The sequence below is a fragment of the Pseudophryne corroboree genome, chromosome 7, assembly GCF_028390025.1.
Source record: "Pseudophryne corroboree isolate aPseCor3 chromosome 7, aPseCor3.hap2, whole genome shotgun sequence".
Classification (NCBI taxonomy): domain Eukaryota; kingdom Metazoa; phylum Chordata; class Amphibia; order Anura; family Myobatrachidae; genus Pseudophryne; species Pseudophryne corroboree.
The window spans coordinates 360,465,684-360,491,696 of record NC_086450.1 but is presented as its reverse complement, the minus strand read 5'-3'; the positions used below and the strand labels follow the sequence as shown (position 1 = coordinate 360,491,696).

Below are 26,013 nucleotides of genomic sequence, written 5' to 3'. Positions count from 1 at the left end.
AACGCAGTGTCAACCTTACGGTCTGACGCACCCTTTAGAGTAGTTACGTTAGGAATTGGTAAAATTGTCTTTTTTGACAACCTTCCTAGTGAAGCATCCACTACCGGCGGAGTCTCCCTCTTGTCCATTACATCCTTAGGTAGGGGATAAGTTACCTGAAACCGTTTCGGAAAGTGAAACAGTTTGTCAGGCTGTTTCCAAGCTTCCTCTATCTGAGATTGGAGGGATTTGGGAATGGGAAACACTGCTGAACGCGGCTTCTGGGATTCGAACAAATCGAAATCCTCCGGCTCCCGTATTTCCTCGTCTTTAAAGCTTAGGATCTTCTTTACTGCGTCAATTAATGAGTCTAGACCTGAGATTGCCGAGTCCTCTTCTGGAAAGTCGGCGTCTAGGTTAGGTTCAATTAACTCGCCTTCCTCTGTATCAAGAAGAAAACCCTCTTCCTCTTCTGATTCTGGTATCATAGGGAGAGTTCTTTTTAACAGCCTTGCGCACACTTGTTTCTGCGTGTGCGGGCGGTGTTAACTTGATGAGGAATTCCTCCATCGTCTTGGAGAATCCCGCCGCCCATTCTGATTGTTGCTTGCGCGATTCTGCCATCTCCATGGAGATTCTATTAGCAAGGTTGTCTTCCCATGCCTTAGCCAGAGCACTGCTCCAAGGTGGGGCGTCTTTGTCTAAGCAGGAGTCGCACACCCCGGAGCTGCCAACCCGCGTGCTCTTCTTGTTACATTTCGTACAAACATAACAGGTCTTGGAGGTCTTGGTTGCCTTAGACATGTTGTTTTGAAAACCCTGTACCGCGCTTTCACCCTTTTAAACTAGGAAGAGAGACTGGGTGATGATGGAAGCGAAGGTATTGGATCCGGCTGGAATTACCTGTCCTTTTCGTATATAAAAAGGAGCAGGCCAATATCTTTACTTAATTAAAAATAAAAAATAAAAAAATAAAACACCAGCCGACTCGCAATCCTCACACCCCAACTGTAAAGCTGCGATGTTAGAGTTGGTATTCGCTTCCGTGAATTTTCTGCAGGATCTTTGAAACAGAAGTCCCTTGAAAATATAAATTGTAAAGTTTGATTACTTTTCAGGAGATCCTCATATACTGTAAATATATTTTACACCAGCAGAGGGAGCTGTTACCCCACGATCCCACTGCTCCATTATACTATGCAGGTAGTGCAGCAGAGAGAGCGAATTCTTTAATAAGTAACCTTCTGCTATTTACTTTACTGGGGGGAGGGGGAGGACCCATCCCTTATCACATTCTGGCGCCATACTTATTATATATGGCCCTCACTAAATGTGTAATATAATATGGTCTGTCCCATATATATTTCTATTACATCTAGTTTGTTTTTAATTTTGCACTTGCTGCCTTGTTTGTTTGGTCCCCTCCTGCTGCCCGCTGGCTGGCGCGCGCCGAGTTGCTATCGGCGCCTGTGCTTTTCCCTCTACTATATGGCGCGCTCCGGACCCGCTGGCCGGCGCGCGCCTGGACAGTCCCGTAGCGGCGTCTGTGCTCCGCTTCGGCTGGCGCTGGCCGGCGCGCGTCTGCTGTGTAGCGCGCCTCTCTGCCGTCGCTCCTTGCTCACAGGGAGGAAGGGCTGAGTCCCGCGCCGCACTCTGTCCCGCGCCCGCCGCTGTAGTCTGCAAGAATGGAGTTTATTAAGGAGGCAGCAGTGATATGAAATAAGGAATCCAAGAAAAGAAAAAAAAAAAATTTACAGGAGTAACCTAGTCTAAGCTATTTTTTCCTTCACCAGTACTCACTGTTAGAAGGCTGGAGGATCTCCTGTGGAGAGAGGCAGGTCCCTTCAATAGGGATCTTTGTCTCTCCAATAGATATGTGGCTTTGTCTCCCTTTTATTAGGTGGACGCAACACACTTCGTTAGATTTTAGTCAGGAGCTCGGTGCTCCCACGTGCTGTTACCTCCAGCACAATTTTTCAAACTGAGGGAGGAGGGATGTGAAGGGGGAGGAGCCGGCTGTGCAGACAATGCTGATTTTAGATTGTGCCACACCTCCGGTTCAAGGCTTCACACCCCTACTGTATAGGACTCCAGTGTCCCCTAGTGGATGAAAGAGAAATAAAGATAGTGACAAGTTACTTTTTGATATTTTTATTTACTTATTCATTGATGCACCTATACCAGTGACAAGTAAATTACTGCACTTCGGGGGTCATCTTAACTTTTTAAAGGGCAACTTATTACACTTAGTGGTAATCTCTATCTGCAGCCTTTTTAAACAGGTATTTCATGTGACAAGAAGGCAGGAACGAGCTGTGGGCTGTAAGTGATGGTTTGGAGGGCCACTTATTGCCCATTACTGCCCTATACCCTCCGAACCAACTCCATACCCACTCATTTTACACCTTTTATTATACAGTATAATATAGTTAATCCAATTAGCAACTGTGGAAGCAGTTTCCTTTTAGGAGAATTACTTTTTAAGCACTATTTTATTAACCATAGAGAGCTCTTTCAATTTAAAGGCCGCTTTATGTACCGGTTGTGCTACTTGAAATATATATTATATAATTGTGTTTCTTTCTCCAGTGAAATGTCTGAACTGTAAAGCTGTTTCAGACACTTATGAAGAATATCTTGACATACCTCTTGAGATAAAGGTAAATGGAACTACACAGATCACAAAACAGCTGTGAAATTCACTATGTACTATGCAGTGGCTGTGATGGTTCGTTGAATGTTTTTTTTTTTTTTTTTTTTTTTTTTTTTTAAATTCTGGTTTTATTGAAAGTTGCAGTGTGTTTTTTTTGTTTTTGCCCGAAAAACCGCTCAGAAATTGCTGTGTTTTTATTATGACTGAATTAGGTGAAGAGCATGAATTTAACCCTATCCAAGATGATTTTAGTAAAAAAAAATAGATATATAGCAGTACGGATGGTGTAATGGTTAGCATTACTGCCTCACAGCACTGAGGTCATGGGTTCAATTCCCACCATGGCCCTGACTGTGTGGAGTTTGTATATTCTCGCATGGGTTTACTCCGGGTTCTCTGGTTTCCTCCCACAAACCTAAAATATACTGGTAGGTCAATTGGCACCCAACAAAATTAACCCTAGTGTGAATGTGTGTGTGTGTGTGTGTGTACATGTGGTGGGGAACATAGATTGTAAGCTCCACTGATGTGAATGGAACATAACTCTCTGTAAAGCGCTGCGGAATATGTGTGCGCTATATAAATAACTGATAATAAATATTGTGTATGTAGGTATGTGTGTGTGTGTGTGTGTGTGTATGTATGTATGTCCCTTGATGAAGTCCTGAAGGACGAAACGCGTTGGACATTCCATGATCTTTCCCAGACCAACCTCCTGTACCTAAGATGAGCACTTTTTACACATTTACTACAAACCGATGTGTACCTTGTACTTTTAGATTTTTCTTCTCTTTTAATCATTTTGTCCATTTTTTATGAATTCTTATGCTTAAGCATTTTTTCTTAAACTAAAGTATATCATTGTTTTTTAATCGTGTAAAATAAATATGCCTTTTCTTTTTATATATAAAAAATCTTTTTAGGTTCCTTTATTGTAGACACCATTGGTCGCTTGTGCCCATATTCTTGGTTTCTATAACACTTTTTACAGCAGCTTACCACTGCTGTCTTTATTTAGGTGCCCGCTGTGTGTGTGTGTGTGTGTGTGTGTGTGTGTGTGTGTGTGTGTGTGTATATATATATATATGTGTGTATATGTGTGTGTGTGTGTGTATATATATATATATATATATATATATATATATATATATATACACATATACACACACACACACACACACACACACACACACACACATATACATATATATATATATATATATATATATATATATATATATATATATATATATATATATATTTATATATTAATATTATAATTTACCCAGGGAGCTTGTCGTCCTTTGATATGTACAAGTTTACTAATAACAATAAAGCGTCAATTTTAAGATTGTATTTAAAACATACAATTGGTAAAAACTGTTTGACAATTTGCCCAGGTTGACAATAAGATATATTTGTACAGACAATAGTTGTGTTGATATTATTCCATTTCAATCAAAAACAGTAAATGTTCTTTCCTGAAGCAATGACAGAGACCCTGTCCTAACCCAACGTGTTTCGTCCTACAGACTTCATCAGGGGTACAGTATGGTCTAGATAATACAAAAATATACCATAAACATCTTTTCATTGTATGTTACAAAAATTTTTTTGTTCATACCACTTTAAGGAGTACATTATATACATACCAAAGGATCAAAATTTGGACAAATATCTTTTGTGTCTTCAAAGGCAATATAATAATTTTTTAAAAATGGTATAGGACCAGATTTCACCGTATGGAATATCTGTAAAATCATAACATGTGTCATACAAACTGTATAACAGACTACGATATATGAAGAGGAATAGGAGAAGGAGGAATGGTTTCAAAGAAGAAAGAGAAAGAAAAGAAAAAAATTACCAAAATGGATTTTCACAGGCTGATTTCCAGTCTGACTGCTTTTCATAAATATATATAAAGTCTAAAGATAGTATAGTCTGATGGCTTATTATGTTTTTTAAAATATTGAGATGTATCAATTGATTTTATACTCATACACTTGATACATTATAACAAATACAAATATTGTGCAATAAAAAGATGGAGTCTTTATCCTAGTCTTGATGTTTGAATGGCCAGTATAAGGCCAATAGATTTACAAATTTATACAATAAAGAAATGGTGTATTTCCCCTAGTCTTAGTGTTAATATGGCCAATATAAGGCCAATATATTCACATAAATAGGTAATATTACCATTGATGTTTATTGCTATTTCTCTAACGTCCTAGTGGATGCTGGGGACTCCGTTAGGACCATGGGGAATAGACGGGCTCCGCAGGAGACTGGGCACTCTAAAGAAAGATTAGGTACTATCTGGTGTGCACTGGCTCCTCCCTCTATGCCCCTCCTCCAGACCTCAGTTAGAATCTGTGCCCGGCCAGAGCTGGGTGCTCCTAGTGGGCTCTCCTGAGCCTGCTAGTAAAAGAAAGTATTTGTTAGGTTTTTTATTTTCAGTGAGCTTCTGCTGGCAACGGACTCACTGCTACGAGGGATTGAGGGGAGAGAAGCAAACCTACCTGTCTACAGCTAGGTTGCGCTTCTTAGGCTACTGGACACCATTAGCTCCAGAGGGTTCGAACACAGGCATCTGTCCTCGATCGTCCGTTCCCCCTCGCAGAGCCAGAAGAACAGAAGCTTGAAAACGGCGGCTGAAGACTCCTGTATTCATTTAAGGTAGCGCACAGCACTGCAGCTGTGCGCCATTGCTCCCAGCACACTTTCACACTCCGGTCACTGTAGGGTGCAGGGCGCTGGGGGGGGGGCGCCCTGGGCAGCAATTGAAGTACCTTTTTGGCATAACATACATATATACAGTCAGGCACTGTGTGTATGTGTGTGTGTATATGTATATATATATTTATTTCTCTGACGTCCTAGTGGATGCTGGGAACTCCGTAAGGACCATGGGGAATAGACAGGCTCCGCAGGAGACTGGGCACTCTAAAAGAAAGATTAGGTACTATCTGGTGTGCACTGGCTCCTCCCACCATGACCCTCCTCCAGACCTCGGTTAGATTTCTGTGCCCGGCCGAGCTGGATGCACACTAGGGGCTCTCCTGAGCTCCTAGAAAGAAAGTTTATTTTAGGTTTTTTATTTTACAGTGAGACCTGCTGGCAACAGGCTCACTGCATCGAGGGACTAAGGGGAGAAGAAGCGAACCTACCTGCTTGCAGCTAGCTTGGGCTTCTTAGGCTACTGGACACCATTAGCTCCAGAGGGATCGACCGCATGGAACTGGCCTTGGTGTTCGTTCCCGGAGCCGCGCCGCCGTCCCCCTTACAGAGCCAGAAGCAAGAAGAGGTCCGGAAAATCGGCGGCAGAAGACTTCAGTCTTCACCAAGGTAGCGCACAGCACTGCAGCTGTGCGCCATTGCTCCTCATACACACTTCACACTTCGGTCACTGAGGGTGCAGGGCGCTGGGGGGGGCGCCCTGAGGGCAATATATGACACCTTGGCTGGCAAATCTACATCGTATATAGTCCTAGAGGCTATATAGATGTAAAATTACCCCTGCCAGTATTCCAGAAAAAGCGGGAGAGTCAGTTGAAAAAGGGGCGGGGCTTCTCCCTCAGCACATTGGAGCCATTTTCTCTTCACAGTGCAGCTGGAAGACAGCTCCCCAGGCTCTCCCCTGTAGTTTTCAGGCTCAAAGGGTTAAAAAGAGAGGGGGGGCACTACATTTAGGCGCAATATTGTATATACAAGCAGCTATTGGGAAAAATTCACTCAATATAGTGTTAATCCCAAAATTATATAGCGCTCTGGTGTGTGCTGGCATACTCTCTCTCTGTCTCCCCAAAGGGCTGTGTGGGGTCCTGTCCTCAGTCAGAGCATTCCCTGTGTGTGTGTGCGGTGTGTCGGTACGGCTGTGTCGACACGTTTGATGAGGAGGCTTATGTGATGGCAGAGCAGATGCCGATAAATGTGTTGTCGCCCCCTGTGGGGCCGACACCAGAGTGGATGGATAGGTGGAAGGTATAAACCGACAGTGTCAACTCTTTACATAAAAGGCTGGATGACGTAACAGCTATGGGACAGCCGGCTTCTCAGCCCGCGCCTGCCCAGACGTCTCAAAGGCCATCAGGGGCTCAAAAACGCCCGCTCCCTCAGATGGCAGACACAGATGTCGACACGGAGTCTGACTCCAGTGTCGACGAGGTTGAGACATATACACAATCCACTAGGAACATCCGTTACATGATCCCGGCAATAAAAAATGTTACACATTTCTGACATTAACCCAAGTACCACTAAAAAAGGGTTTTATGTTTGGGGAGAAAAAGCAGGCAGTGTTTTGTTCCCCCATCAAATGAGTGAATGAAGTGTGAAAAAGCGTGGGTTCCCCCGATAAGAAACTGGTAATTTCTAAAAAGTTACTGATGGCGTACCCTTTCCCGCCAGAGGATAAGTTACGCTGGGAGATATCCCCTAGGGTGGATAAGGCGCTCACACGTTTGTCAAAAAAGGTGGCACTGCCGTCTTAGGATACGGCCACTTTGAAGGTACCTGCTGATAAAAAGCAGGAGGCTATCCTGAAGTCTGTATTTACACACTCGGGTACTAGACTGAGATCTGCAGATAGTGCTGCTGCAGCGTGGTCTGTAACCCTGTCAAACAGGGATACTATTGTGCGAACATAAGACGTCGTCTTAAATATGAGGGATGCACAGAGGGATATTTTGCCGGCTGGCATCCAGAATTAATGCAATGTCCATTCTGTCAGGAGGGTATTAGAGACCCGACACTGGACAGGTGATGCTGACTTTAAAAGGCACATAGAGCCTTATAAGGGTGAGGAATTGTTTGGGGATGGTCTCTGGGACCTCGTATCCACAGCAACAGCTGGAGAAAGAAAAAAAAATTTTACCTCCGGTTTCCTCACAGCCTAAGAAAGCACTGTATTGTCAGGTACAGTCCTTTCGGCTTCAGAAAAGCAAGCGGGTCAAAGGTGCTTCCTTTCTGCACAGAGACTAGGGAAGAGGGAAAAAGCTGCACCAGTCAGCCAGTTCCCAGAATCAAAATTCTTCCCCCGCTTCCTCTGAGTCCACCGCATGACGCGGGGGCTCCACAGGCGTAGCCAGGTACGGTGGGGGGCCGCCTCAAAAATTTCAGCGATCAGTGGGCTCGCTCACAGGTGGATCCCTGGATCCTTCAAGTAGTATCTCAGGGGTACATGCTGGAATTCGAGGCGTCTCCCCCCCGCCGTTTTCTCAAATCTGCCTTGCCGACAACTCCCTCAGGCAGGGAGGCTGTGCTAGAGGCAATTCACAAGCTGTATTCCCAGCAGGTGATAGTCAAGGTGCCCCTACTTCAACAAGGAAGGGGTTACTATTCCACACTGTTTGTGGTACCGAAACCGGACGGTTCGGTGAGACCCATTTTAAATTTGAAATCCTTGAACACATACATAAAAAAATTCAAGTTCAAGATGGAATCGCTCAGGGCGGTTATTGCAAGCCTGGAGGAGGGGGATTACATGGTATCCCTGGACATCAAGGATGCTTACCTACATGTCCCCATTTACCATCCTCACCAGGAGTACCTCAGATTTGTGGTACAGGATTGCCATTACCAATTCCAAACACTGCCGTTTGGACTGTCCACGGCACCGAGGGTCTTTACCAAGGTAATGGCAGAAATGATGATACTCCTTCAAAAAAATGGAGTTTTAATTATCCCGTACTTGGACGATCTCCTTATAAAGGCGAGGTCCAAGGAGCAGTTGTTGGTCGGAGTAGCACTATCTCGGGAAGTGCTACAACAGCACGGATGGATTCTATACATTCCAAAGTCACAGCTGGTTCCTACCACACGCCTACTGTTCCTGGGGATGGTTCTGGACACAGAACAGAAAAAAGTATTTCTCCCGCAGGAGAAAGCCAAGGAGCTGTCATCTCTAGTCAGAGACTTCCTAAAACCAAAACAGGTATCGGTGCATCACTGCACACGAGTCCTGGGAAAAATGGTAGCTTCTTACGAAGCAGAATTCCATTCGGCAGGTTCCATGCAAGAACCTTTCAGTGGGACCTCTTGGACAAGTGGTCGGGATCGCATCTTCAGATGCATCGGCTGATAACCCTGTCTCCAAGGACCAGGGTATCTCTACTGTGGTGGCTGCAGAGTGCTCATCTTCAAGAGGGCCGCAGATTCGGCATACAGGACTGGGTCCTGGTAACCACGGATGCCAGCCTTCGAGGCTGGGGGGCAGTCACACAGGGAAGAAATTTCCAAGGACTTTGGTCAAGTCAGGAGTCGTCCCTACACATAAATATTCTGGAACTGAGGGCCATTTACAATGCCCTAAGTCTGGCAAGGCCTCTGCTTCAAAACCAGCCGGTACTGATCCAATCAGACAACATCACGGCAGTCGCCCATGTAAACCGACAGGGCGGCACAAGAAGCAGGATGGCGATGGCAGAAGCCACAAGGATTCTCCGATGGGCGGAAAATCACGTCTTAGCACTGTCAGCAGTGTTCATTCCGGGAGTGGACAACTGGGAAGCAGACTTCCTCAGCAGACACGACCTACACCCGGGAGAGTGGGGACTTCATCCAGAAGTCTTCCAACTGTTGGTAAACCGTTGGGAAAGGCCACAGGTGGACATGATGGCGTCAAGCCTAAACAAAAAACTAGATCTTGCGCCAGGTCAAGGGACCCTCAGGCAATAGCTGTGGACGCTCTAGTGACACCGTGGGTGTACCAGTCGGTTTATGTATTCCCTCCTCTGCCTCTCATACCAAAGGTACTGAGAATAATAAGAAAACTAGGAGTAAGAACGATACTCGTGGTTCCGGATGGGCCAAGTAGAGCTTGGTACCCAGAACTTCAAGAAATGATATCAGAGGACCCATGGCCTCTACCGCTCAGACAGGATCTGCTACAGCAGGGGCCCTGTCTGTTCCAAGACTTACCGTGGCTGCGTTTGACGGCATGGCGGTTGAATTCCGGATCCTAAAGGAAAAGGGCATTCCGGAAGAAGTCATTCCTACGCTGATAAAAGCCAGGAAAGAAGTAACCGCAAACCATTTTCACCGTATTTGGCGAAAATATGTTGCGTGGTGTGAGGCCAGGAAGGCCCCAACAGAGGAATTTCAGCTGGGTCGTTTTCTGCACTTCCTACAGTCAGGGGTGACTATGGGCCTAAAATTGGGTTCCATTAAGGTCCAGATTTCGGCTCTGTCGATTTTCTTCCAGAAAGAACTGGCTTCACTGGCTGGAGTTGAGACATTTGTAAAGGGAGTGCTACATATTCAGCCCCCTTTTGTGCCTCCTGTGGCACCTTGGGATCCCACATTTCAGAGGTTAACCCTGTCCCTGACAAGAGGGTGTATATGTTTGGGGAGAAAAAGCAGGCAGTGACTTTTTCCCCGTCACATGAATTAAATGAGTTATGTGAAGAAGCGTGGAGTTCCCCTGATAAGAAAGTGGTGATTTCCAAAAAATTACTGCTGGCATACCCTTTCCCGCCAACGGACAGGTTACGTTGGGAATCCTCCCCTAGGGTAGACAAGGCGCTGACACGCTTATCTAAGAAGGTGGCCCTGCCGTCTCAGGATACGGCCGCCCTAAAGGATCTTGCGGATAGGAAGCAGGAAGCGATCTTGAAGTCAGTGTATACACACTCTGGTACTCTACTGAGACCAGCTATTGCTTCAGCCTGGATGTGTAGCGCTGTAGCAGCATTGACAGATACTCTGTCAGAGGACATAGATGCCCTGGACAGGGATACTGTCTTGCTAACCCTGGGCCATATAAAAGACGCCGTCTTATATATGCGGGATGCCCAGAGGGACATTTGCCTGCTGGGCTCTAGAATGAATGCAATGTCCATTTCTGCCAGGAGGGTCTTATGGACTCTGCAATGGACAGGGGATGCAGATTCTAAAAAACACATTGAGGTTTTGCCTTATAAGGGTGAGGAATTGTTTGGGGACGGCCTCTCGGACCTTGTGTCCACAGCGACAGCTGGAAAGTCGACTTTCTTGCCTCAGGTTTCCTCACAGCCTAAGAAAGCACCGTATTATCAAATGCAGTCCTTTCGTTCTCAGAGAAGCAAGAAGGTCAGAGATGCATCCTTTCTTGCCAGAGGCAGGGGTAGAGGAAAGAAGCTGCACCATGCAGCTAGTTCCCAGGAACAAAAGTCCTCCCCGGCTTCCACTAAGTCCACCGCATGACGCTGGGGCTCCACAGGCGGAGCCAGGAGCGGTGGGGGCGCGTCTCCGAAAATTCAGCAACCAGTGGGTTCGCTCACAGGTGGATCCTTGGGCTATACAAATTGTATCTCAGGGATACAAGCTGGAGTTCGAAGTGACTCCCCCTCACCGTTACCTAAAATCAGCCTTGCCAGCTTCCCCCACGGAAAGGGAGGTAGTCCTGGCGGCAATTCACAAGCTGTACCTCCAGCAAGTGATAATAATGGTCCCCCTCCTTCAACAGGGAAGGGGTTACTATTCCACACTGTTTGTGGTACCGAAACCGGACGGTTCGGTAAGACCCATTCTGAATTTAAAATCCTTGAACATTTTATATGAAAAAAATCAAGTTCAAAATGGAATCGCTGAGAGCGGTCATTGCAAGCCTGGAAGAGGGGGATTTTATGGTATCTCTGGACATCAAGGATGCTTACTTGCATGTCCCCATTTATCCACCTCATCAGGAGTACCTCAGGTTTGTGGTACAGGACTGTCATTACCAATTCCAGACGTTGCCGTTTGGTCTGTCCACGGCACCGAGAGTATTTACCAAGGTAATGGCCGAAATGATGGTACTCCTTCGGAGGCAAGGAGTTACGGTTATCCTGTACTTGGACGATCTCCTCATAAGGGCGAGGTCCAGGGAGCAGTTGTTGATCAGCATAGCACACTCTCAGGAAGTGTTGCAACAGCACGGCTGGATTCTGGATATTCCAAAGTCGCAGCTAATTCCTATGACGCGTCTGCCCTTCCTGGGTATGATTCTGGACACAGAATAGAAGAAGGTGCTTCTCCCGGAGGAGAAGGCCCAGGAGTTAGTGACTCTGGTCAGGGACCTCCTAAAACCAAAACAGGTGTCGGTGCATCACTGCACGCGAGTCCTGGGAAAGATGGTGGCCTCATACGAAGCCATTCCCTTCGGCAGGTTCCATGCGAGGATCTTTCAGTGGGATCTGTTGGACAAGTGGTCCGGATCGCATCTTCAGATGCATCGGCTGATCACCCTGTCCCCGAGGGCCAGGATGTCTCTTCTGTGGTGGCTGCAGAGTGCTCATCTTCTCGAGGGCCGCAGGTTCGGCATACAGGACTGGGTCCTGGTGACCACCGATGCAAGCCTCCGCGGATGGGGGGCAGTCACTCGGGGAAGAAATTCCAAGGGCTGTGGTCAAGTCAGGAGACTTGTCTGCACATAAATATACTGGAACTAAGGGCCATATACAACGCCCTGAGTCAAGCGGAGCCCCTGCTTCGAGACCAACCAGTGCTGATTCAGTCAGACAACATCACGGCGGTCGCCCATGTAAACCGCCAGGGCGGCACAAGAAGCAGGGTGGCGATGGCAGAAGCCACAAAGATTCTTCGTTGGGCGGAGATTCACGTACAAGCACTGTCAGCAGTGTTCATTCCAGGAGTGGACAACTGGGAAGCAGACTTCCTCAGCAGACACGACCTCCACCCGGGAGAGTGGGGACTTCATCGAGAAGTCTTCACACAGATTGCAAATCGATGGGAACTGCCACAGGTGGACATGATGGCGTCCCGCCTCAACAATAAGCTAAAAAGTTATTGCGCCAGGTCAAGGGACCCTCAGGCGATAGCTGTGGACGCGCTAGTGACACCCTGGGTGTTCCAGTCGGTATGTGTTCCCTCCTCTTCCTCTCATGGTGGGAGGTGCGCCATGATGACGCTAGTAGCAGCCCCGGTTGGCATAGAAACACAAGGTGACGGAGGTGCGCCATGGAGGGTTATGGGTAGGAGTTACGTAGGCAACCTTTGTATAAATAGGAAGTAGATGAGCCTGGTGGAACGCACACCAGTGCACCTTGGAGTGCAATTATTCAATCATCCTCTATTTTTGGACAGTTGCAATTGTGCCCACTTCTCTTATGCATAATAGGGTTAATTATGTAACCTATATATAATAAATCCAACTAGATATACCCATACCAAAGGGCAAAAAATAGGTATAAAACATAACTTAGTTAATTACTATTCAGGAAGTGACATAGTACACCATGAGGTTTAAAAAGCTAGTGATTTCAGCCTGCAGTTTATACAGCAGCTCAGTGTTACTGACTGGAGAGAGGTAAGCATGTCAACTTTATGGTTCCCCATACCTTTTTCTGATATGTTATAATTATATGGGTTTCCATGCCTTTTTTGATATGTTACTGAATGTATCATTTTTTCAGTGTCACAGAATTAATTTGTTGGAAACAATAGAAATTGTGATTTTTATGCATATTAAGGTATAAATAACTACCTTCTATCCCTATACTAACTCAATATTCACCATCATGTACTAAAAAATATATGACATTATAGTCTGCACATTTCTGTCTAATTGGCAGGTACTGTTACAGCCATTATGCTGTTTTGATAGAGAGTTGTACAGATTGGTTAAATTTAGGGATTATTCCAAAGAAGGTCTCCCCTCTTTTCCTGAATTTTATCCCTATGGGTACACTTAATAGCCATCAATCTCAGTAGCATACTATATATGCATTTTTTGTTTAACTACAGGCACTATCTCAAGAGTTTAGCCCTATTCAAACTCCGCTTGATTGTAATCCAGTGATTAGCTGCTTCATGCGCTTGATTTTACCAATATGGTATGTATGACTAATTTAATAGGGATCATTAGATAAGATGAAAAAGTGTCCATACCCTATAGCACCACAGATTTTTTCTTTGTTGTAGGTTTGAAATTGATTTTCTGAACCAGGCCTTACTTAGTGGATAATCACCAAATGGATCATATCTAATTCCAATCGGTATGTATGATATTTCATACAAATATGATAGAAATAGCAATAAACATCAATGGTAATATTACCTATTTATGTGAATATATTGGCCATATTAACACTAAGACTAGGGGAAATACACCATCTCTTTATTGTATAAATGTGTAAATCTATTGGCCTTATACTGGCCATTCAAACATCAAGACTAGGATAAAGACTCCATCTTTTCTCTGACGTCCTAGTGGATGCTGGGACTTCCGTAAGGACCATGGGGAATAGCGGCTCCGCAGGAGACTGGGCACAAAAGTAAAAGCTTTAGACTAGCTGGTGTGCACTGGCTCCTCCCCCTATGACCCTCCTTCAAGCCTCAGTTAGATTTTTGTGCCCGGCCGAGAAGGGTGCATGCTAGGTAGCTCTCCTGAGCTGCTTAGAGTAAAAGTTTAAATAGGTTTTTATTTTCAGTGAGACCTGCGGGCAACAGGCTCACTGCATCGTGGGACTAAGGGGAGAAGAAGCGAACTCACCTGCATGCAGAGTGGATTGGGCTTCTTGGCTACTGGACATTAGCTCCAGAGGGACGATCACAGGTTCAGCCTGGATGGGTCCCAGAGCCGCGCCGCCGGCCCCCTTACAGAGCCAGAAGAGCGAAGAGGTCCGGAGAAATCGGCGGCAGAAGACGTTCCTGTCTTCAGATAAGGTAGCGCACAGCACTGCAGCTGTGCGCCATTGCTCTCAGCACACTTCACACTCCGGTCACTGAGGGTGCAGGGCGCTGGGGGGGAGCGCCCTGAGACGCAATAAAACACTATAAAAACCTTATATGGCTAAAGAAATGCATCACATATAGCTCCTGGGCTATATGGATGCATTTAACCCCTGCCAGTTTTCCTTAAAGAAAGCGGGAGAAAAGGCTGCCGTGAAGGGGGCGGAGCCTTTCTCCTCAGCACACAAGCGCCATTTTCTTTCACAGCTCCGCTGGAAGGACGGCTCCCTGACTCTCCCCTGCAGTCCTGCTACAAGAATCAGGGTAAAACAAGAGAGGGGGGGCACTATTGGCAGCTAATATAAAACAGCAGCTATAAAGGGAGAAACACTTACATAAGGTTATCCCTGTATATATATAGCGCTCTGGTGTGTGCTGGCAAACTCTCCCTCTGTCTCCCCAAAGGGCTCGTGGGGTCCTGTCCTCTTTCAGAGCATTCCCTGTGTGTGTGCTGGGTGTCGGTACGATTGTGTCGACATGTATGAGGAGGAAAATGATGTGGAAGCAGAGCAATTGCCTGTGTTAGTGATGTCACCCCCTAGGGAGTCGACACCTGACTGGATGGTCGTATTTAAAGAATTACGTGACAATGTCAGCACTTTGCAAAAAACTGTTGACGACATGAGACAGCCGGCAAATCAATTAGTGCCTGTTCAGGCGTCTCAGACACAGTCAGGGGCGCTAAAACGCCCGTTACCTCAGATGGTCGACACAGACCCAGACACGGATACTGAATCCAGTGTCGACGGTGAGGAGACAAACGTAATGTCCAGTAGGGCCACACGTTAAATGATCACGGCAATGAAGGAGGCATTGAATATTTCTGACACTACAAGTACCACAAAAAAGGGTATTATGTGGGGTGTGAAAAAACTACCAGTAGTTTCTCTGACGTCCTAGTGGATGCTGGGAACTCCGTAAGGACCATGGGGAATAGCGGCTCCGCAGGAGTCTGGGCACATCTAAAGAAAGCTTTAGGATCACCTGGTGTGCACTGGCTCCTCCCCCTATGACCCTCCTCCAAGCCTCAGTTAGATTTCTGTGCCCGACGAGAAGGGTGCACACTAGGGGCTCTCCTGAGCTCTTTGTGAAAGTTTTAGTTTAGGTTTATTATTTTCAGTGAGACCTGCTGGCAACAGGCTCACTGCATCGTGGGACTAAGGGGAGAAGAAACGGACTCACCTGCGTGCAGAGTGGATCGGGTTTCTTAGGCTACTGGACATTAGCTCCAGAGGGACGATCACAGGTTCAGCCTGGATGGGTCCCGGAGCCGTGCCGCCGGCCCCCTTACAGAGCCAGAAGAGCGAAGAGGTCCGGTGAAATCGGCGGCAGAAGACGATCCTGTCTTCAGATAAGGTAGCGCACAGCACCGCAGCTGTGCGCCATTGCTCTCAGCACACTTCACACTCCGGTCACTGAGGGTGCAGGGCGTTGGGGGGGCAGCGCCCTGAGACGCAATAAATCGATAAAAACCTTATATGGCTAAAATAAATGCATCACATATAACTCCTGGGCTATATGGATGCATTTAACCCCTGCCAAAACATACAGAAAAACGGATGATAGGCTCCGCCCCTTTCTCTGCGTCCTTATCTCCTCAGCACACTGGCGCCATTTTCCCTCACAGCTCAGTTGGAGGGAAGCTCCCTGGCTCTCCCCTGCAGTCACTACACTACAGAAAGGGGTTAAAAAAGAGAGGGGGGCACAAATTAGGCGCAGTATAAACAATACAGCACAGCAGCTATAAAGGGAAATACACTTATATAAGGTTATCCCTATATATATATATATATATATATATATATATATATATATATATATATATATAGCGCTCTGGTGTGTGCTGGCAAACTCTCCCTCTGTCTCCCCAAAGGGCTAGTGGGTCCTGTCCTCTATCAGAGCATTCCCTGTGTGTGTGCTGTGTGTCGGTACGTTTGTGTCGACATGTATGAGGAGAAAAATGATGTGGAGACGGAGTATAGTGTCTGTAATAGTGTTGTCACCCCCTAGGGGGTCGACACCTGAGTGGATGTACTGTTGAAATTGCGTGACAGTGTCAGCTTTGTATAAAAGACAGTGGTTGACATGAGACAGCCGGCTACTCAGCTTGTGCATGTCCAAACGTCTCATACAGGGGCTCTAAAGTGCCCGTTACCTCAGATACAGACGCCGACACGGATACTGACTCCTGTGTCGACGGTGAAGAGACAAACCGTGATTTCCAATAGGGCCACTCATTGCATGATTGATGCAATGGAAAATGTTTACACTTTTCTGATAATATGAATACCACCAAAAAAAGGGGTATTATGTTTGATGAGGAAAAACTTCCTGTAGTTTTCCTAAATCTGAAAAATAAAATGAGGTGTGTGATGATGCGTGGGTTCCCCCCGATAACAATTGATAATTCTAAAAAGTTATTGGCAGTATACCTTTTCCCGCCAGAGGTTAGGGTGCGTTGGGAAACACCCCCTACAGGGGATAAGGCGCTCACACGCTTGTAAGAACAAGGGCTCTACCCTCTCTTGAGATGGCCGCCCTTAAGGATCCTGCTGATAAAAAGCAGGAAGGTATCCTAAAATGTATTTACACACATACTAGTGTTATACTGCGACCAGCAATCGCCTCAGCCTGGATGTGCAGTGCTGGGTTGGCGTGGTCGGATTCCCTGACTGGAAATATTGATATCCTAGATAAGGACAGTATATTATTGCCTATAGAGCAATTAAAAGATGCATTTCTATATATGCATGATGCACAGCGGAATATTTGCCGACTGGCATCAAGTATAAGTGCGTTGTATTCTACCAGTAAAGTGGTCAGGGATTCCAAACGGCATTTGGAAGTATTGCCTTAAAAGAAGGGGATGTACCCTAGGTCGCCTCTCAAAATAAGACGCCGTATTATCAGGCGCAGTCCTGGTTGGCAAGCGGACAAAAGGGTTCCTCTTTTCTGCTCGTGACAGAGGGAGAGGAAAATGGCTGCAGAGATCAGCCAGTTCCCAGGAACAGAAACCCTTTTCCGCCTCTGCCAAGCCCTCAGTATGACGCTAGGGCTTTACAAGTTCAGACACGGTGGGGGCCCGTTCTCAGTGAATTTCAGTGCGCAGTGGGCTCACTCGCAAGTAGACCCCGGGATCCTTCAGGTGTTATCTCAGGGGTACAAAATTGGAATTCGAGACGTATTCCCCTCGCCGTTTCCAAAAAGTCTGTTTTACCGACGTCTCCCACTGACAGGGAGGCAGTTTTGGAAGCCATTCACAAGCTGTATTCCCAGCAGGTGATAATTAAGGTACCCCTCCTGCAACAGGGAACGGGGTATTATTCCACACTATTGTGGTACCGAAGCCAGACTGCTCGGTAAGACCGATTTTAAAATCTAAAATCTTTGAACACTTACATACAGAGGTTCAAATTCAAAATTGAGTCACTCAGAGCAGTGATTGCAAACCTGGAAGAAGGGGACTACATGATGTCTCGGGACATCAAGGATGCTTACCTTCATGTCAAAATTTACCCTTCTCACCAAGGGTATCTCAGGTTATGGTACAGAACTGTCACTATCAGTTCAGACGCTGCCGTAGGGAGGGTCCACGGCACCCCGGGTCTTTACTGAAGTAATGACCGAAATGATAATATTCCTTCAAAGGAAGGGAATTTTTAGTTATCCTTTACTTGGACGATTCCCTGATAAGGGTAAGATCCAGGGAACAGTTGGAGATCGGTGTAGCACTATCTCAGGTAGTGTTGCGGCAGCACGATTGGATTCTCAATATTCCAGATTCGCAGCTGGTTCCGACGACTTGTCTTCTGTTCCTAGGGATGATCCTGGACACAGTCCAGAAAGAAGGTGTTTCTCCCGGAGGAAAAAGCCAGGGAGTTATCCGAGCTAGTCAGGAACCTCCTAAAACCAAACCAAGTCTCAGTGCATCAATGCACAAGGGTTCTGGATAAAAATGGTGGCTTCCTACGAAGCAATCCCATTCGGCAGATTCCACGCAAGACTTTCCAGTGGAACCTACTGGACAAATGGTCCGGGTCGCATCTTCAGATGCATCAGCGGATAACCCTGTCACCAGGGACAAGGGTATCCCTCCTGTGGTGGTTGCAGAGTGCTCATCTTCTAGAGGGCCACAGATTCGGCATTCAGGACTGGATCCTGGTGACCACGGATGCCAGCCTGCGAGGCTGGGGAGCAGTCACACAGGGAAGAAATATCCAGGGCTTATGGTCAAGCCTGGAGACATCACTTCACATAAATATCCTGAAGCTAAGGGCCATTTACAATGCTCTAAGCTTAGCAAGACCTCTGCTTCAAGGTCAGCCGGTGTTGTTCCAGTCGGACAACATTACGGCAGTCACCCACGTAAACAGACAGGGTGCCACACGAAGCAGGAGGGCAATGGCAAAAGCTGCAAGGATTCTTCGCTGGGCGAAAAACCATGTGATAGCACTGTCAGCAGTTTTCATTCCGGGAGTGAACAACTGGGAAGCAGATTTCCTCAGCACGACCTCCACCCGGGAGAGTAGGGACTTCACCCAGAAGTCTTCCACATGATTATAAACCGTTGGGAAAAACTCGACAGGTATTGCGCCAGGTCAAGGGACCCTCAGGCAATAGCTGTAGATGCTCTGGTAACACCGTGGGTGTACCAATCAGTGTATGGGTTCCCTCCTCTGCCTCTCATACCCAAGGTACTGAGATTGATAAGATGGAGAGGAGTAAGCACTATATTAGTGGCTCCGGATTGGCCAAGAAGGACTTGGTAACCGGAACTTCAAGAGATGCTCACGGAGGATCCGTGGCCTCTACCTCTAAGAAGGGACCTGCTTCAGCGGGGACCTTGTCTGTTCCAAGACTTGCCGCGGCTGCGTTGACGGCATGGCGGTTGAACGCCGGATCCTGAAGAAAAAAGGCATTCCGGATGAAGTCATCCCTATCCTGATCAAGGCCGGGAAGGATGTAACCGAAAAACATTATCACCGCATTTGGCGAAAATATGTTGCGTGGTGCGAGGCCAGTAAGGCTCGACGGAGGAAATACAACTGGGTCGATTCCTACATTTCCTGCAAACAGGAGTATCTATGGGCCTGAAATTGGGGTCCATTAAGGTTTAAATTTCGGCTCTGTCGATTTTCTTCCAAAAAAGAACTAACTTCAGTCCCTGAAGTTCAGACGTTTGTTAAAGGGGTACTGCATATACAGACTCCTTTTGTGCCTTCAGTGGCACTTTGGGATCTCAAGGTGGTTTTGGGTTCCAAAAGTCACATTGGTTTGACCCACTTAAATCTGTGGAGTTAAAATATCTCACAGAAAAAGTGGTCATGCTGTTGGCTATGGCCTGGGCCAGGCGCGTGTCAGAATTGGTGGCTTTATCCTGTAAAAGCCCTTATCTGAGTTTCCATTCGGACAGGGCGGAATTGAGGACTCGTCCTCGGTATCTCCCTAAGGTGGTTTCAGCGTTCACCTGAACCAAACCTATTGTGGTGCCTGCGGCTACTAGGGACTTGGGGGACTCCAAGTTGCTAGACGTTGTCAGGACCCGGAAAATATGTTTCCAGGACGGCTGGAGTCAGGAAATCTGACTTGCTGTTTATCCTGTATGCACCCAACTAGCTGGGTGCTCCTGCTTCTAAGCAGACTATTGCTCGTTGGATTTGTAGTACAATTCAGCTTGCACATTCTGTGGCAGGCCTGCCACAGCCAAAAATCTGTAAATGCCCACTCCACAAGGAAGGTGGGCTCATCTTGGGCAGCTGCCAAGGGGTCTCGGCTTTACAACTTTGCCGAGCAGTTACTTGGTCAGGAGCAAATACGTTTGTAAAATTCTACAAATTTGATACCCTGGCTGAGGAGGACCGGGAGTTCTCTCATTAGGTGCTGCAGAGTCATCCGCACTCTCCCGCCCGTTTTGGGAGCTTTGGTATAATCCCCATGGTCCTTACGGAGTTCCCAGCATCCACTAGGACGTCAGAGAAAATAAGAATTTATTTACCGATAATTCTATTTCTCGTAGTCCGTAGTGGATGCTGGGCGCCCATCCCAAGTGCGGATTGTCTGCAATACTGGTACATAATTATTGTTACCAAAAAATTCGGGTTATTGCTGTAGTGAGCCATCTTTTCTAGAGGCTCCTCTATTATCATGCTGTTAACTGGGTTCAGATCACAAGTTGTACAGTGTGATTGGTGTGGCTGGTATGAGTCTTACCCGGGATTCAAAATCCTTCCTTATTGTGTACGCTCGTCCGGGCACAGTATCCTAACTGAGGCTTGGAGGAGGGTCATAGGGGGAGGAGCCAGTGCACACCAGGTGATCCTAAAGCTTTCTTTAGATGTGCCCAGACTCCTGCGGAGCCGCTATTCCCCATGGTCCTTACGGAGTTCCCAGCATCCACTACGGACTACGAGAAATAGAATTATCGGTAAGTAAATTCTTATTTTTTCCTGAATCAGATGAATTAAATGAGGTGTGTGATAAAGCGTGGCTTTCCCCCGATAAACTGCTGATTTCTAATAAATTATTGGCACTATACCCTTTCCCGCCAGAGGTTAGGGCACTTTGGGAAACACCTCCTAGGGTAGATAAGGCGCTCACACGCTTATCAAAACAAGTGGCGTTACCGTCTCCCGATACGGCCGCCCTCAAGGAACCAGCTGATAGGAGGCTGGAAAATATCCTAAAAGGTATATACACACATACTGGTGTTATACTGCGACCAGCAATCGCCTCAGCCTGGATGTGCAGCGCTGGAGTGGCTTGGTCGGATTCCCTGACTGAAAATATTGATACCCTGGATAGGGACAGTATATTATTAACTATAGAGCATTTAAAGGATGCATTACTATATATGCGAGATGCACAGAGGGATATTTGCACCCTGGCATCTAGAGTGAGTGCGATGTCCATTTCTGCCAGAAGAGCGTTATGGACGCGACAGTGGTCAGGTGATGCGGATTCCAAACGACATATGGAAGTATTGCCGTATAAAGGGGAGGAGTTATTTGGGGTCGGTCTATCGGACCTGGTGGCCACGGCAACGGCTGGAAAATCCACCTTTTTACCCCAGGTCACCTCTCAGCAGAAAAAGACACCGTCTTTTCAAACTCGGTCCTTTCGTCCCTATAAGGGCAAGCGGGCAAAAGGCCACTCATTTCTGCCCCGGGGCAGAGGAAGGGGAAAAAGACTGCACCAGGCAGCCTCTTCCCAGGAACAGAAGCCCTCCCCCGCTTCTGCCAAGTCTTCAGCATGACGCTGGGGCTCTACAAGCGGACTCAGGCACGGTGGGGGGGGCCGTCTCAAGAATTTCAGCGCGCAGTGGGCTCACTCGCAAGTGGACCCCTGGATCCTGCAGGTAGTATCACAGGGGTACAAATTGGAATTCGAGACGTCTCCCCCTCGCCGGTTCCTGAAGTCTGCTCTACCAACGTCTCCCTCCGACAGGGAGGCGGTAGTGGACGCTATTCACAAGCTGTATTCCCAGCAGGTGATAATCAAGGTACCCCTCCTACAACAGGGAAAGGGGTATTATTCCACGCTGTTTGTGGTACCGAAGCCGGACGGCTCGGTGAGACCAATTTTAAATCTAAAATCCTTGAACACTTACATAAAAAGGTTCAAATTCAAGATGGAGTCACTCAGAGCAGTGATAGCGAACCTGGAAGAAGGGGACTATATGGTATCTCTAGACATCAAAGATGCTTATCTCCATGTCCCAATCTACCCTTCTCACCAAGGGTACCTCAGGTTTGTGGTACAAAACTGTCATTATCAGTTTCAGACGCTGCCGTTTGGATTGTCCACGGCACCACGGGTCTTTACCAAGGTAATGGCCGAAATGATGATTCTTCTTCGAAGAAAAGGCGTCTTAATTATCCCTTACTTGGACGATCTCCTGATAAGGGCAAGGTCCAGGGAACAGTTAGAGGTCGGAGTAGCACTATCTCAGGTAGTGCTACGTCAGCACGGGTGGATCCTAAATATCCCAAAATCACAGCTGATTCCAACAACACGTCTACTGTTCCTGGGGATGATTCTGGACACAGTCCAGAAAAAGGTGTTTCTCCCGGAGGAGAAGGCCAGGGAGTTATCCGAGCTAGTCAGGAAACTCCTAAAACCAGGCCAAGTGTCTGTGCATCAATGCACGAGAGTCCTGGGAAAAATGGTGGCTTCTTACGAAGCGATTCCATTCGGAAGATTCCATGCAAGAACTTTTCAGTGGGATCTGCTGGACAAATGGTCCGGATCGCATCTTCAGATGCATCAGCGGATAACCCTATCTCCAAGGACAAGGGTGTCTCTCCTGTGGTGGTTACAGAGTGCTCATCTTCTAGAGGGCCGCAGATTCGGCATTCAGGATTGGATGCTGGTGACCACCGATGCCAGCCTGAGAGGCTGGGGAGCAGTCACACAGGGAAGAAATTTCCAGGGCTTGTGGTCAAGCATGGAAACGTCTCTTCACATAAATATCCTGGAACTAAGGGCCATTTACAATGCCCTAAGTCAAGCAAGGCCTCTGCTTCAGGGTCAGTCGGTATTGATCCAATCGGACAACATCACGGCAGTCGCCCACGTCAACAGACAGGGCGGCACAAGAAGCAGGAGGGCAATGGCAGAAGCTGCAAGGATTCTTCGCTGGGCGGAAAATCATGTGGTGGCACTGTCAGCAGTGTTCATTCCGGGAGTGGACAACTGGGAAGCAGACTTCCTCAGCAGACACGACCTCCACCCGGGGGAGTGGGGACTTCACCCAGAAGTCTTTCAAGTGATTGTAAACCGTTGGGAAAAACCAAAGGTGGACATGATGGCGTCCCGTCTCAACAAAAAACTGGACAGATATTGCGCCAGGTCAAGGGACCCTCAGGCAATAGCGGTGGACGCTCTGGTAACACCGTGGGTGTACCAGTCGGTGTATGTGTTCCCTCCTCTGCCTCTCATACCCAAAGTACTGAGAATCATAAGAAGGAGAGGAGTAAGAACTATACTCGTGGCTCCGGATTGGCCAAGAAGAACTTGGTACCCGGAACTGCAAGAGATGCTCACGGAGGACCCGTGGCCTCTACCTCTAAGAAAGGACCTGCTCCAGCAGGGACCTTGTCTGTTCCAAGACTTACCGCGGCTGCGTTTGACGGCATGGCGGTTGAACGCCGGATCCTGATGGAATAAGGCATTCCAGATGAAGTCATCCCTACCCTGATCAAAGCCAGGAAGGATGTAACCGCGAAACATTATCACCGCATTTGGCGAAAATATGTTGCGTGGTGTGAGGCCAAGAAGGCCCCCACTGAGGAATTTCAACTGGGTCGTTTCCTGCATTTCCTGCAAGCAGGACTGTCTATGGGCCTAAAATTAGGATCCATTAAGGTTCAAATTTCGGCCCTGTCGATCTTCTTCCAGAAAGAACTGGCTTCAGTGCCTGAAGTTCAGACGTTTGTCAAGGGGGTACTGCATATACAGCCTCCTTTTGTGCCACCAGTGGCACCTTGGGATCTCAATGTAGTTTTAGGGTTCCTAAAATCACATTGGTTTGAACCACTCACCACTGTGGAATTAAAATATCTCACATGGAAGGTGGTCATGCTGTTAGCTCTGGCGTCAGCCAGGCGTGTCTCAGAATTGGCGGCTTTGTCAGATAAAAGCCCTTACCTAATTTTTCATTCAGACAGGGCAGAATTGAGGACTCGTCCTCAATTTCTCCCTAAGGTGGTTTCAGCGTTTCACATGAACCAACCTATTGTGGTGCCTGCGGCTACTAGGGACTTGGAGGACTCCAAGTTGTTGGACGTAGTCAGGGCCCTGAAAATATATGTTTCCAGGACGGCTGGAGTCAGAAAATCTGACTCGCTGTTTACCCTGTATGCACCCAACAAGCTGGGTGCTCCTGCTTCTAAGCAGACGATTGCTCGTTGGATTTGTAGTACAATTCAGCTTGCACATTCTGTGGCAGGACTGCCACAGCCAAAATCTGTTAAAGCCCATTCCACAAGGAAAGTGGGCTCATCTTGGGCGGCTGCCCGAGGGGTCTCGGCTTTACAACTTTGCCGAGCAGCTACTTGGTCAGGGGCAAACACGTTTGCAAAATTTTACAAATTCGATACCCTGGCTGAGGAGGACCTGGAGTTCTCTCATTCGGTGCTGCAGAGTCATCCGCACTCTCCCGCCCGTTTGGGAGCTTTGGTATAATCCCCATGGTCCTTACGGAAGTCCCAGCATCCACTAGGACGTCAGAGAAAATAAGAATTTACTTACCGATAATTCTATTTCTCATAGTCCGTAGTGGATGCTGGGCGCCCATCCCAAGTGCGGATTGTCTGCAATACTTGTATATAGTTATTGTTACAAAAAAATCGGGTTGTTTATTGTTGTGAGCCATCTTTTCAGAGGCTCCTACGTTTATCATACTGTTAACTGGGTTCAGATCACAGGTTGTACAGTGTGATTGGTGTGGCTGGTATGAGTCTTTCCCGGGATTCAAAATCCTTCCTTATTATGTACGCTCGTCCGGGCACAGTATCCTAACTGAGGCTTGGAGGAGGGTCATAGGGGGAGGAGCCAGTGCACACCAGCTAGTCTAAAGCTTTTACTTTTGTGCCCAGTCTCCTGCGGAGCCGCTATTCCCCATGGTCCTTACGTAAGTCCCAGCATCCACTACGGACTATGAGAAATAGAATTATCGGTAAGTAAATTCTTATTTTTATTGCACAATATTTGTATTTCTGTTATAAGGTATAAAATCAATTGATACATCCCAATACAGGTTGAGTATCCCATATCCAAATATTCCGAAATACGGAATTTTTTGAGTGAGACCGAAATAGTGAAATCTTTGTTTTCTGATGGCTCAATATACACAAACTTTGTTTAATACACAGTTATTAAAAATATTGTATTAAATGACCGTCAGGCTGTGTGTATAAGGTGTACATGAAACATAAATTAATTGTGTGAATGTACACACACTTTGTTTAATGCACAAAGATATTAAAAATATTGGCTAAAATGACCTTCGGGCTGTGTGTATAAGGTGTATATGTAACATAAATGCATTCTGTGCTTAGATTTAGGTCCCATCACCATGATATCTCATTATGGTATGCAATTATTCCAAAATACAGAAAAATCCCATATCCAAAATACCACTGGTCCCAAGCATTTTGGATAAAGGATACTCAACCTGTATTTTAAAAAACATTATAAGCCATCAGACTATACTATCTTTAGACTTTATATATATATATATATATATATATATATATATATATATATATATATATATATATATATAATCAGTCAGACTGGAAAGCAGCCTGTGAAAATCCATTTTGGTCATCTTTTTCTTTTCTTTTTCTTTCTTCTTTGAAACCATTCCTCCTCCTATTCCTCTTCATATATCGTAGTCTCTTATACAGTTTGTATGACACATGTTATGATTTTACAGATATTCCATATGGTGAAATCTGGTCCAATACCATTTTTAAAAAAATATTATATTGCCTTTGAAGACACAAAAGATATTTGTCCAAATTTTATTCCTTTGGTATGTATTTAATGTACTCCTTAAAGTGGTATGAACAAACAAAAAATTTGTAACATACAATGAAAAGATGTTTATGGTATATTTTTGTATTATCTAGACCATACTGTACCCCTGATGAAGTCTGTAGGAC

The 26,013-nt window shown here is 46.5% G+C and overlaps 1 protein-coding gene and 1 long non-coding RNA gene across 6 annotated transcripts in view; both read left to right on the top strand.

Annotated features, from left to right (window-relative positions):
- USP42 (ubiquitin specific peptidase 42) overlaps positions 1 to 26,013 on the top strand; it is a 204,478-nt gene that overhangs the window by 88,297 nt on the left and 90,168 nt on the right. For all 5 annotated transcript variants that reach the window (XM_063934470.1, XM_063934473.1, XM_063934471.1 and 2 more), the window contains one exon: positions 2,569 to 2,639. In XM_063934470.1, the coding sequence (XP_063790540.1) occupies positions 2,569 to 2,639 (71 nt within the window). The remainder of the gene's footprint in view (positions 1 to 2,568; positions 2,640 to 26,013) is intronic.
- LOC134943705 (uncharacterized) lies at positions 13,387 to 25,877 on the top strand. The gene is made up of 3 exons (XR_010181691.1): positions 13,387 to 13,449; positions 13,538 to 13,611; positions 25,785 to 25,877. It is a non-coding gene; the product is annotated as an uncharacterized LOC134943705 (long non-coding RNA).